General features: G+C 40.8%; 1 protein-coding gene across 2 annotated transcripts; it reads right to left on the reverse strand.

The window, feature by feature from the left end:
- Positions 1 to 6,930: 6,930 nt before the first annotated feature.
- LOC106570373 (ras-related GTP-binding protein C) lies at positions 6,931 to 11,741 on the reverse strand. 2 transcript variants are annotated; one of them, XM_014142623.2, is made up of 8 exons: positions 11,608 to 11,741; positions 10,903 to 11,022; positions 10,494 to 10,697; positions 9,743 to 9,942; positions 9,114 to 9,228; positions 8,826 to 8,968; positions 7,992 to 8,140; positions 6,931 to 7,785 (listed from the first exon to the last, which is right to left on the reverse strand). In XM_014142623.2, exons 2-8 carry the CDS (start codon positions 10,939 to 10,941, stop codon positions 7,628 to 7,630), a joined length of 1,008 nt encoding a protein of 335 aa, XP_013998098.2. In that variant the 5' UTR covers positions 10,942 to 11,022; positions 11,608 to 11,741; the 3' UTR covers positions 6,931 to 7,627. The 2 variants fall into 2 exon arrangements, with proteins under 2 accessions (XP_013998098.2, XP_013998097.2); XM_014142622.2 differs by lacking the exon at positions 11,608 to 11,741 and having other exon boundaries at positions 10,903 to 11,426.
- Between the last annotated feature and the right edge of the window lie 563 nt (positions 11,742 to 12,304).

A 12,304-nucleotide genomic window follows, 5' to 3' on the forward strand; every position in this document is an offset into this window, starting at 1 on the left:
TATCCATGGCATTTTTCAATTATGTTCCTCTTTTACAAGTAAAAAAAATTGAGAACCTTTCATAATGTTGCCAAACAAAGACTCAACAAACTTACCTGAGACTCCCTGTCTCTGCCAGTCTGTCCCTGCATATCTGTCCCCAACTCTGCTGTCTGTGTGCCATCTGTTGCCTGCTCTGCCTAATGACATCATTGTAAAACATTTCCATTAGAATTTCATTTCTTTCTTATGAACATTTTATCAACTAGTCTTTGAGATATTAGGCTACTAGGGTTCTTACTTTGCGTTTTGGTGTACTGAAAAATACTCTGATGTCCGTCTTTTATTTTTCTGCCATTTTTCTACCTGGCTGGCTGGCTGGCTACACACACACACAGTGTGTAGGTTATTTACAGTAGGAGATGGGCTTCTATCATCTTATCTTTTATCATTCTATTTGGGCTTCGATCTAAAAGGGCGCTAGCAAATGTGAAACGGATTAAAATGACAAGAGTTGACAGCTGTATGAGTTCACCATTTACACAACATATGCGGCAACCTTTTGTAATTTTAATAGTTTGTTTCATATTGGCTGGCTTCCAACAATAGCTGAATTTGCAAAGCTAGCGAGCACCAATTCTGTGTCAGTGGTGTTTGCTATAATCTTTGCTACCCGGGTTAAATAAAGGTGAAATAAAACAAATAAATAAATAAAAGTTCCCTTGCGACAATTTAGCTTTTGCAACGAGACCATTAAATATATTTAAGACAATGGTAGAAGAGAGTGTAGTTCTGTTCAGTTTGGACTCCAGTTTATCGCTAACCTTATCACAGGGACTTTGAAGCACTAACTTACATCATCTGCATGCTGATCTTGGAATAAATTGACGATAGCAAAGATTCCATCTTTGACGAGGCCACATAAATGGAATAGGTACTAGCTAGCTTAATAGCTAATATTTGCGCGCTAGCTCTGCATATTCAGCTAGTGTGTGTGCGCGATTGACTGGATTAACTTCACGTCAGTTACGTTCATTGAGTGCCTTTCAGACAATGGATACGACCCCTCTGTTACCTTGCCAACTAAGGAACTGACAGTGGATCAAACCATTGTGAGGCAAAGGGTGGGGGGGGGGTCGCAATCTTTTGAAACTTAAAAACGCGCTATTAAGTGTCTATAATCAGCACAATTGCTTTCATTGCGTATTATTAATATTATTTAAATTATTAGTTATGTTTCAGTAGTTATAGTTATGTTTCAGTGATATATTGGGGGGGGGACAAATCATATTTTTCCCAGGATGGGGGGTCGTGTCCCCCCCGTCCCCCCCGGGATTTCCGCCCCTGCTTGTCACCTATTATTGCCATGCCGTGTTTGGCTTGACAATTACAAAGGGAGTTGACAAGAGCACAAGCAGATCTGGGACCAGGTGGTGTATCTCACTAACCAGTGTAAAGAAGTAGTGAACTACAAATAGTTCAACTAGTAGTTTAACTACATTTTGCATTAGCTTGGTGGTAGTTGAACTAAATTCAAATCTAGGTAGTTTTTTCACTAGTAAATTACTTTTTTGCCATGTAGTGGTGTAGATAACTACTGGAAGTACACTCTACTACTCTTTTTGCAAAAATAAAATAAAATATGGCTGAAAAATATGCTTTCTTTTTCAGCATCAGACCTGTGTTTAATAGGCTAAATATGACTTTGGCGTCAAATGTTAACATATGACCCCAAAATGATCTGTTCTTGCAATTATAGTCTATGACATTTCAGATTGCCATACGCATTTTTTTTTAAGCTTATCCATTTTCAGTGAAAAGAAATTGGTAGCTTGGTAAACTATATTTTCAGAGTAGCTTCCCAAACACTGTCACTAACATTGGTTGATAAGAGGCTGATGGGGGTAAAAACTTAAGCAATTAACTACCATAAGGCTTCACTTTTGTGTTGTCATTCATTCAGACTTGATTAAGGTTCCTTACCAACTCACTCAGCAGAGTAAATACTTTGCGGTCAGGAGAAACTGCTGGCTTCCTGAAAAAAGCCCTGGCAAGCAAGATATTATTTTCCTTTTTTTTTTTACCTCCGTTTTCCACCAGTCTAAACTGGAGGTCTGGGGTTGATTAAAGAGTTACGTTGTGGCTCCATCCTGCCACTACCCATTAGGCATGAAAATGTATGAGCACATGCGTAGTATGAACAAAGTTTCATCTCACATGTAACTGACTTAACTATTTCAACCTATTTATCTTGTTAGTGTTGTTCACCCTGTACTGTTAAAAGGCTTATGAGAGGTCCTATGTTTCAATTATGTACAACATGGGGGGGTCAATTATGCAATGGAATAATGGAACATTCTTTTTGGGTGATAGCAACCACCTGAGCTGATCAATCCCAACAGCATGCAGTGGGTCTACCTTAAAGACTACAATGCATAGACCATACACAGACATGTATACACAGTTCAAGTCAGGTCACCAATGTAGAGACAGCCACTGGTACCAAAGTAGAGTAACACTGACTCCAGGTATTTCATATAATAATAAATACCATACAGCAATCAAGGTGTGCGTTACATTACATTTGTGGTTAGGTTGGTGTTCTTGAACCTCTGATATTACAATTGTATTAACGCAGTCACAGAGTCATCATACTCCGCTTTTCTGATTATTTTCCTTAGTAGATCAATAGTGCCATCTACTGCCCACTATAATACAGCAGCAGTGCCATGATGAGCCAAGACTAGGGTTGCAAAATTCCGGGAACTGGCAATAAATTCCCTGTTTTTTCCAGAATGAGGAGGGAATAAGCAGGAAAGCTCACACCAGGATTTCTGGAAAACCAGGGAATGTATACTGCTCAAAAAAATAAAGGGAACACTTAAACAACACAATGTAACTCCAAGTTAATCACACTTCTGTGAAATCAAACTGTCCACTTAGGAAGCAACACTGATTGACAATAAATTTCACATGCTGTTGTGCAAATGGATAGACAACAGGTGGAAATTATAGGCAATAAGCAAGACACCCCCAATAAAGGAGTGGTTCTGCAGGTGGATACCACAGACCACTTCTCAGTTCCTATGCTTCCTGGCTGATGTTTTGGTCACTTTTGAATGCTGGCGGTGCTTTCACTCTAGTGGTAGCATGAGACGGAGTCTACAACCCACACAAGTGGCTCAGGTAGTGCAGCTCATCCAGGATGGCACATCAGCTGTGGCAAGAAGGTTTGCTGTGTCTGTCAGCGTAGTGTCCAGAGCATAGATGCGCTACCAGGAGACAGGCCAGTACATCAGGAGACGTGGAGGAGGCCGTAGGAGGGCAACAACCCAGCAGAAGGACCGCTACCTCCGCCTTTGTGCAAGGAGGAGCAGGAGGAGCACTGCCAGAGCCCTGCAAAATGACCTCCAGCAGGCCAAAAATGTGCATGTGTCTGCTCAAACGGTCAGAAACAGACTCCATGAGGGTGGTATGAGGGCCCGACGTCCACAGGTGGGGGTTGTGCTTCCAGCCCAACACCGTGCAGGACGTTTGGCATTTGCCAGAGAACACCAAGATTGGCAAATTCGCCACTGGCGCCCTGTGCGCTTCACAGATGAAAGCAGGTTCACACTGAGCACGTGACAGACGTGACAGAGTCTGGAGACGCCGTGGAGAACGTTCTGCGGCCTGCAACATCCTCCAGCATGACCGGTTTGGCGGTGGGTCAGTCATGGTGTGGGGTGGCATTTCTTTGGGGAGCCGCACAGCCCTCCATGTGCTCGCCAGAGGTAGCCTGACTGCCATTAGGTACCGAGATGAGATCCTCAGACCCCTTGTGAGACCATATGCTGGTGCGGTTGGCCCTGGGTTCCTCCTAATGCAAGACAATGCTAGACCTCATGTGGCTGGAGTGTGTCAGCAGTTCCTGCAAGAGGAATGCATTGATGCTATGGACTGGCCCGCCCGTTCCCCAGACCTGAATCCAATTGAGCACGTCTGGGACATCATGTCTCGCTCCATCCACCAACGCCACATTGCACCACAGACTGTCCAGGAGTTGGCGGATGCTTTAGTCCAGGTCTGGGAGGAGACCATCCGCCACCTCATCAGGAGCATGCCCAGGCGTTGTAGGGAGGTCATACAGGCACGTGGAGACCACACACACTACGGAGCCTCATTTTGACTTGTTTTAAGGACATTACATCAAAGTTGGATCAGCCTGTAGTGTGGTTTTCCACTTTAATTTTGAGTGTGACTCCAAATCCAGACCTCCATGGGTTGATAAATTGGATTTCCATTGATTATTTTTGTGTGGTTTTGTTGTCAGCACATTCAACTTATTTCTTTCATTCAGATCTAGGATGTGTTGTTTAAGTGTTCCCTTTATTTTTTTGAGCAGTGTATTTAAGGTTCCTGGAATTTTGCAACTCTAGCCAAGAAACACACGTCTAGCCTCGATTTAGGCAAGTTACTTGTTTCAACCTCAGAAGCATTGTTTGTTTTGTTCAAGACAATACATTTACTGTATAGGATCGAAAATGGTAGGTAGACTGGATGTTCAGAACAGTACAGTTATGAGTGACAATGTTCAAATGAAAAAATATCTTTAATGCTTCACACAATCTCAGATCAAATAGTGGGAGACACTCAAATTTCCCTTCTAATACAAGTGCTTTAAATGCTTAATTATACTCAATAAAAATAAACATTTATAACCTTATGGCATCTGACAACATATTCGATATGATTCACCTCCCTTTGCACCCAAAAGCAGAACAACTGGATATCATAAGTTGAATCCACCAATTTGTAAGTCGCTCTGGATAAGAGCGTCTGCTAAATGACTTAAATGTAAATGTAAATGCAAAGACCAATGCAAATATTATCTCACAATGGAATCATCCCAATTGGTTGTCAGATGAGTAACACAGTTTAATCATGAAGGATATGTCCCGAATGGCACCCTATCCTTTATAGTGCACTACTTTTGACCGGGCCCTGGTAAAAAAAGAAAGTACACTATATAGGGAATAGTGTGCCAATTTGGACACATACTAACAGTCAGTCACTACAGCACCCTGGAACCAATAAGACTAACATCCTGTACTACTCCATTTGAAACGCTGGTAATTTATTAAGTTATTATAACTTGCACAGTTGGGGTCTAGGGAGACCTCAAGCATTCCATTTATAGTCCAGTACTTTAGACCAGAGCCCATAGGGAAACCCATAGGGCTCTGGTCAAAAGTAGTTGCCTGACGACTCATCCTGAATTGAATTCCGCTGCTCTATCAATCACTCCATACAAGAAATTCTAGTGGGTGTGGCATATGGCCAGAGTGATGAGGATGGGTAGTCAGACTACAAAAGTATTGTACTATGTAGGGATGCAGTCTGAATGATTACCTCTACATACCACAAGAGTTGTTGGTACTCACTACTAAAAACATACTGTAAGTACTGTACTGACCTTTCAGATAGCTTTCCATGTCAGAGAGATAAATACCGTCACACACACAAACATCATAATTGTGTAAGTGAAAGATTAAATTAATTAATACATTGTAAAAAAAAATGTTGGACCCAGGTATTTGTAACACAGAGACCTTTCAGCAAACATTCACACATTTTGTCATTAGTATAGTTCAACATATGTTTTTATGCAGCACAGGGCACTGATTGGCCCAAAAGTAAACTCATTTAATAGTGAATTTGGCTACAGGTTCAAACTGACAACTGCATGAGAGTAGTAGGTACAGTATCATAGTTGATAACCACAAGTACTTTTCGAGATGGTTTTCTTCCCAGATGGGGGGAATGTTATCTTTGAGGAACAAGGCCTAGTTTTTAGCATGGCTCCAAAACAATCAAATCAACTAAGTTGAAATACATATAGCAATAGTCCGAGATCTATAGTTGTATGCTTACAAATAGACCCCTTTGCACCATAGTAACCCATGTCCTGTGCGATAACACTAACATATACACCACCGATCAAAAGTTTGGGGTCACTAAGAAATGTCCTTGTTTTTGAAAGAAAAACATTTTTTTTGTCCATTAAAATAACATAGATCAGAAATCCAGTGTAGACATTGTTAATGTTGTAAATGACTATTGTAGCTGGAAACGGCTGATTCTTTAATGGATTATCTACATAGGCGTACAGAGGCCCATTATCAGCAACCATCACCCTTGTGTTCCAAGGGCACGTTGTGTTAGCTAATCCAAGTATACCATTTTAAAAGGCTAATTGATCATTACAAAACCCTTTTGCAATTATGTTAGCACAGCTGAAAACTGTTGTTCTGGTTAAAGATGCAATAAAACTGGCCTTCTTTAGACTAGTTGAGTACCTGGAGCATCAGCATTTTGGGTTCGACAAAATTGCTCAAAATGTCCAGAAACAAAGAACTTTCTTCTGAAACTCGTCAGTCTATTCTCGTTCTGAGAAATGAAGGCTATTCCATGTGAGAAATCGCCAAGAAACTGAAGATCTCATACAACGCTATGTACTACTCCCTTCACAGAACACAACTGGCTCTAACCAGAATAGAAAGAGGAGCGGGAGGCCCCGGTTCACAACTGAGCAAGAGGACAAGTACATTAGAGTGTCTAGTTTGAGAAACAGACACCTCACAAGTCCTCAACTGGCAGCTTCATTAAATAGTACCCACAAAACACCAATCTCAACAGTGAAGAGGCGACTCCAGGATGCTGGCCTTCTAGGCAGAGTTTTGGGGTGGCAGGGTAGACTAGTGGTTAGAGTGTTGGGCTAGTAATCAAAAGGTTGCAAGTTCGAATCCCCGAGCTGACAAGGTACAAATATGTCGGTCTGCCCCTGAACAAAGCAGTTAACCCACTAGGCCATCATTGAAAATAAGAATTTGTTCTTAACTGACTTGCTTAGTTAAATAAAGGTAAAATAAGGAGTTCCTTAGCTAGCACAACGTGCCATTGAAACACAGGAGTGATGGTTGCTGATGATGGTTACGCCTAGATATTCCATACATTTTTTTAAATGCCGTTTCCAGCTACAATAGTCATTTACAACATTAACAATGTTGTAAATGCTGCATTTCTGATAAACGTTATGTTATTTTAATGGACCAAAAAAAAGTGGTTCTCTTTCAAAAACAAGGACATTTCAATTTCTAAGTGACCCCAAACTTTTGAACGGTAGTGATATTTACTGTTTCAATGCAGGCTTCCTAATTAACTTGTTTTCCAACATTGCTTCCTGTTGAACCTTGCCTGAAATAAGAGTAAAAACACAGATAGTGCCCTGTTTAAATGACTTGTGCTGAGGAAGACCACAATGACGACGTTATCATCTCTATACTCGTAAAACTGTTTGTAGCAAAAATAATCATTATCGTCAAATGTGATTAGACGCAACCCAAAAACATTGAGGTACTTAAAATAGATGTGCTTGCTGGCTTCAACTCTGTTCAGTGTTTAGTCCATTGCAGCGTTTTTTACCCTTTCCAATCCTTGCACAGAATAGCATCCCCCCTATCCCAAGTGTTATTTTTCAAGGTTTTTCCTGCTTTTTCCCTGTGTCACCTTTGATGGTCCATAGCCTTCCAAGTAAAATACCCAATTACTACTTGTCCATTCTCAGTGGCTAAGGCATTGCAAACCTCTTTGCTTTTCTTACATTCCTCTAAACAGCACTTCCGTTTAATACACCAAGTTTTACGCTGGACAAGCTGTTGTTGGACGAGCTTGGCTGTAGTCTGCCTGTCCTCTGTGTCAAGGACCCCACTTCAAACACCTCCTGGATGGCTTTGCGGAAACAATGGAAGTTATAGTCTATTAAACCTGAAAGAAAACATCAGAAAATAAATCACGCTATATGAATTTATTTCAAAACAAATTGGGCCAGTAACTTCCAGCACTACAAATGAGATAAGCATGGTAGTGCAGCGTGTTAAACTTCTTCTAAAGGCTATATGCATGTCGGTCAAATCAACAACAGGTAACATAAATGGTTAAATCCTATAAATGGTGCCAGACTTTTGTCTTACCTTTCTTTTCAAAGCTCTCCTCTCTAAGGATGCAAACCAGGGCTAGGAACTTGGTGACCTCTTTCAGGTATAGTATGGTGGTATTGTTGAGCTTAATGATGGCCAAAGACTCCTTATCATAGGCACTGCCATTTCCATCTTCCCTCAGGCTGCAATGGAAGAGCACAAAGCTATTCACTTTTTACAATTGCAAAATAAACTCAAAGCTCTCCACAACAGCTTTTCACAATCACAGCAATCTACGATTCCTTGTCAACCTTTGCAATCACAAAAGCATCCTTACCACATGCTTCAACCGAATACTGTGCCACAGTGATGCGTATTCACTGCATTGTTAATTTCAATTGATTTTCACATAAATCCCAAGCATGTACAATGTAATTGATTGAAGAGACAGTTAAATAGGATGGTCAATACACACATTTTTAAATGGCATGACAGGGATCATCAACTAGATTCAGACGAGGGGTGATTGTTTTCTTGAGCAGATGGTCGGGGGCCCGGAACATAATTACAAATCATTTGTAGACTGCAAATTGACGACAAGAAGCCCAAACACATAATAGTTGACTAAAACATAATAATTTCAAACCTTGTTTACGATCATGTCTCTATTATGTGTGGGAATACTTGGGAACAGATTTCCAAAATTAAAATCACTTGGAGCTGATTTTGTGGTGTTTTTGTAGTCTTATGTCCAACAATGATTTATTATTATTTGTATTTATTTTGGGGGGTTCTTTTGCTTATAAAACTTGGGAGGCCAAATAAAACCACCTGCAGGACAAATTCGGCCTGCCAGTTGGGGAACCCTGGCATATGATTTTCTCTCACCCATAGATACAAGAGACGTCAATGACAACGTCGATCATGTCACAACAAAGCTCGTATGACTGCATGTCCACAGGGGAGCTGTCGGTTGCGATGTAAATCTTACTGACCACGTCAAACAGGAAGGCTTTCTCAATCCCAGAGTTCTGTCCAAAAATAAAAACACAGGGGCAATGTTTTGACATAAGAAACATTATCGAAAGGACTAAAACATTGCAGAAAATCTGTTGTGATTTGTGTAGAAAAACAAGCATCAGTTCAAATCAGCTTATTGGTCAAAATAATACATACTGATATGAAAATGTTCACAAGGTTTTCCAATGTTGGTAGCTGAGGAATGAGCTTCTGGACAACTTTACTGAAAGCTTCAAATATAGAGTGGTCATAGATGCTGGTCAAATAAAAGCTGAAACATAGAAAGAGAGAGAGAGGAGAAAGAATTGAGATCCCAGTTATATTTCCTGTGTTTCTAACAGTTCCTCTCCCAACATGTTAGGTCAAAAACAAGCTGATCCCTTTGAGTAACATTCAGCCACATACCTAACTTACCACCAGTTAAGGACAAAACAGGCCGCGCCGACAAATGGTTAAAAGCAAGTGTGTGGCTTTCATATCTCCTCTGACCACAGAATATCAGCTGACATTTACTACTGTTCATTTCCCTAAGATTCTTCATGTTGAATAGCCACAGTTGGTCCAGACCCAGCAGGTGATCTACTGCGCACGGCCGACATTCATTATGGTGTGTCTTGTCCTTTATACTAAAGTCCGTTACACACGTCATGCAAACAGAACGACGGAGCGCTGTATACTGTCCGTTCCAAAATTTGAGCCTCACAAAAGTACATAGAACTACATGTGAAAACGATGCCTCGTTGCTGTGTTTGCATAGTTTGAGTGAAGTGTGTAGGGCCCTTAACCTGAGATGAAGCTTCTCCAGGCTGGCATCTGCCAGGTCATCGTTGGCTCTCTGGTGGACATCTCTTTGGGTTTCTATCTTGTGGTCGTCTGACAGGCCATCAACCTTATGGATAAACACCTCAAAGTTGATCTCTGGGTTAACCCTGTAGGCTCGGGACACTGTGAGATGTAGCCTCCCCAAGGCTTCAGCATAATCATCCTGATGAAACCAATAGAAAACAAAGGCATAAGTAGAGCAGACAATGCAGCAGCCTATTTTTATTTTATTTTTTATAAATAAAGATCAGTGGAACTGTAGGCTGTATAGTCAGTCTCCCAGGACTGCTGTAGAAAAGAAGAGCCTTCTCAATGTTTGCCATGGGTAGTGGGTAATTCCATGGTAACAGAATTATGCTGAGACTCATTTTTTCACTTTCAAATGTATACCTAACAAAAAACGATTGATTTTAGAGTTAAACAAACCATACATCTCTATGCACAAGGACTACTTTTAACAATTTCCACTGAACATTTTACAAAAAAACATTAACAGGAAGAACTGTGCAGATACAAAGTTCAGTAACAGATTTGACCATTATTCTGTTACCAAACTGTGCATCTGCAGTTTTTCTAAGTAGTCATTAGAGTTGTATGGTTTGTTAATCTTTGAAATCAATGGTTTTTGTTTGGCATACATTTTAAAGCATAATTAAAGTGTGTTACCTTGGAATTGCCCTAGTACAATGTCTAACATTCCTCTAGTATTCTCACCTGAGCATCAATGACGAATATCAAAGCCCCCGTGCCCCTGAAGATCATCTCATAGTCAAAGGTAGGATCAAAGAAGTCCACCTGACCAGGGAAGTCCCAGATTTGAAAATTGACGAAAGAGCTGCTGGAGATGTCATCCTTATAGATTTTGTTGGTGCTTTCCAAGAACAGTGTCTCGTTGGGCGACATCTTGTGGAATACAACCTGGATATAGCACAATAGATGTTTAAATTGGCCAAATACAATCAGTGTAAATGACTACTTGACTAACTAGCTAGGTAATCAACAACTTGAGTAGTGTATTATGCACTATGGTGCATACACATTATAAACATTGTAGTGATGCACAGAAGAACGGGCCAGCAGCAACTTATTGGAGAACTAAACTAACAGAAGTATAGCAACACACCTTTTGAATAGATGACTTTCCACTTCTCCGCAATCCCATCAGCAGGATCCTTGGTTTACTGTCACCTGACGTCGTGCTCTCCTCCTCGATATCTGGTTCCTCCACTCCGTAGCCAAAATCCTTTGGGAAAGAGTCCACAACACCATAACTCCGAGCCAATGTCGGCTCCTCGTACTGAATCGACATTTTGCCTCAACTCTACCAAACAAATCAACGTTAGCGATTGCTAAATCTACTGGTCAAATCCAACCCTGTTTGGAGATAGCGTTAGCACTAACTAGCCTAGCTAACTACTCAGATAGCTTGCTAGCTACTGGTTTTGCTTGGTTGTTCACAACCTAGTCGTGATTTGAAAGTAGACGATAGGTAGTGCTTTTATAGGGTGTATTCACTACGAACTAAATACCAGTATTGTAGTACCAAACAACATTATTGTATACTATACTTCCGCTACCCAACACTCCCGGTTTTAGCTTATCAACTAGCCAATTTTGTCTCACTTCCGCCATAACCTGTATTTTCCCGCCCCCTTAATCTCATTGGTTCTCCCGCCTAAAGCTTTAATCAAAGCCCAAAACGTGTACATCTACGCACAGCAGTGTTATAGAACATTGGCCCGTTGTCTTTTCTACTTCTCGAATTTTCAGCGCAGCTCAAGCAATTTCTCCAACCGTCAACACATTCAGATGAATAGAGCACACGTACCTGGACACGCGTTGGTTGGGAATTTTGTGTGTTAAGGGCTGCTCTTTTCACGAAGCAACGCTGAGTGCCTGGATACAGCCTTTAGCCGTGGTATATTGGCCATATACCACAAACACCAGAGGTACCTTATTACTATTATAAATGGGTTACCAACGTAATTAGAGCAGTACAAATGAATGTTTTGTCATACCCGTGGTATGTGGTCTGATATACCACGGCTGTCTCCAATCATTTTGCTTATACAAGGGGTGGGTCTAATCCTGAATGCTGATTGGTTAAAAGGCAATTCCAGCCGGTGTCTATTTCACAAATTACCACCAGCTAAATCTATGACATTAAAATGCCTATTTACTCCACTGACTGCTCAATCCACTGTCTCATCAGCCCAGCTATTAATTTTTTTATTTAACTAGGCAAGTCAGTTATTAAGAACAAATTCTTATTTACAATGATTGCCTATCAGGGAACAGTGGGTTAACTGCCTTGTTCAGAGGCAGAATGACAGATTTTTACCTTGTCAGCTAGGGGATTCGATCCAGCAACCAAAGCTCTAACCACTAGGCTACCTGCCTTGATCGCCACAATAAAAGCATATTATCTCACATTTCTTTTAGACTAACATTTCGTTTTCAACAGAGGAGATTTGTATAAAACCTTGCTGTCTGTCTCTCCAACATTTGCAAAATTGTTTCAATAT

Source organism: Salmo salar, chromosome ssa14 (assembly GCF_905237065.1).
Source record: "Salmo salar chromosome ssa14, Ssal_v3.1, whole genome shotgun sequence".
Taxonomy (NCBI): Eukaryota; Metazoa; Chordata; class Actinopteri; order Salmoniformes; family Salmonidae; genus Salmo; species Salmo salar.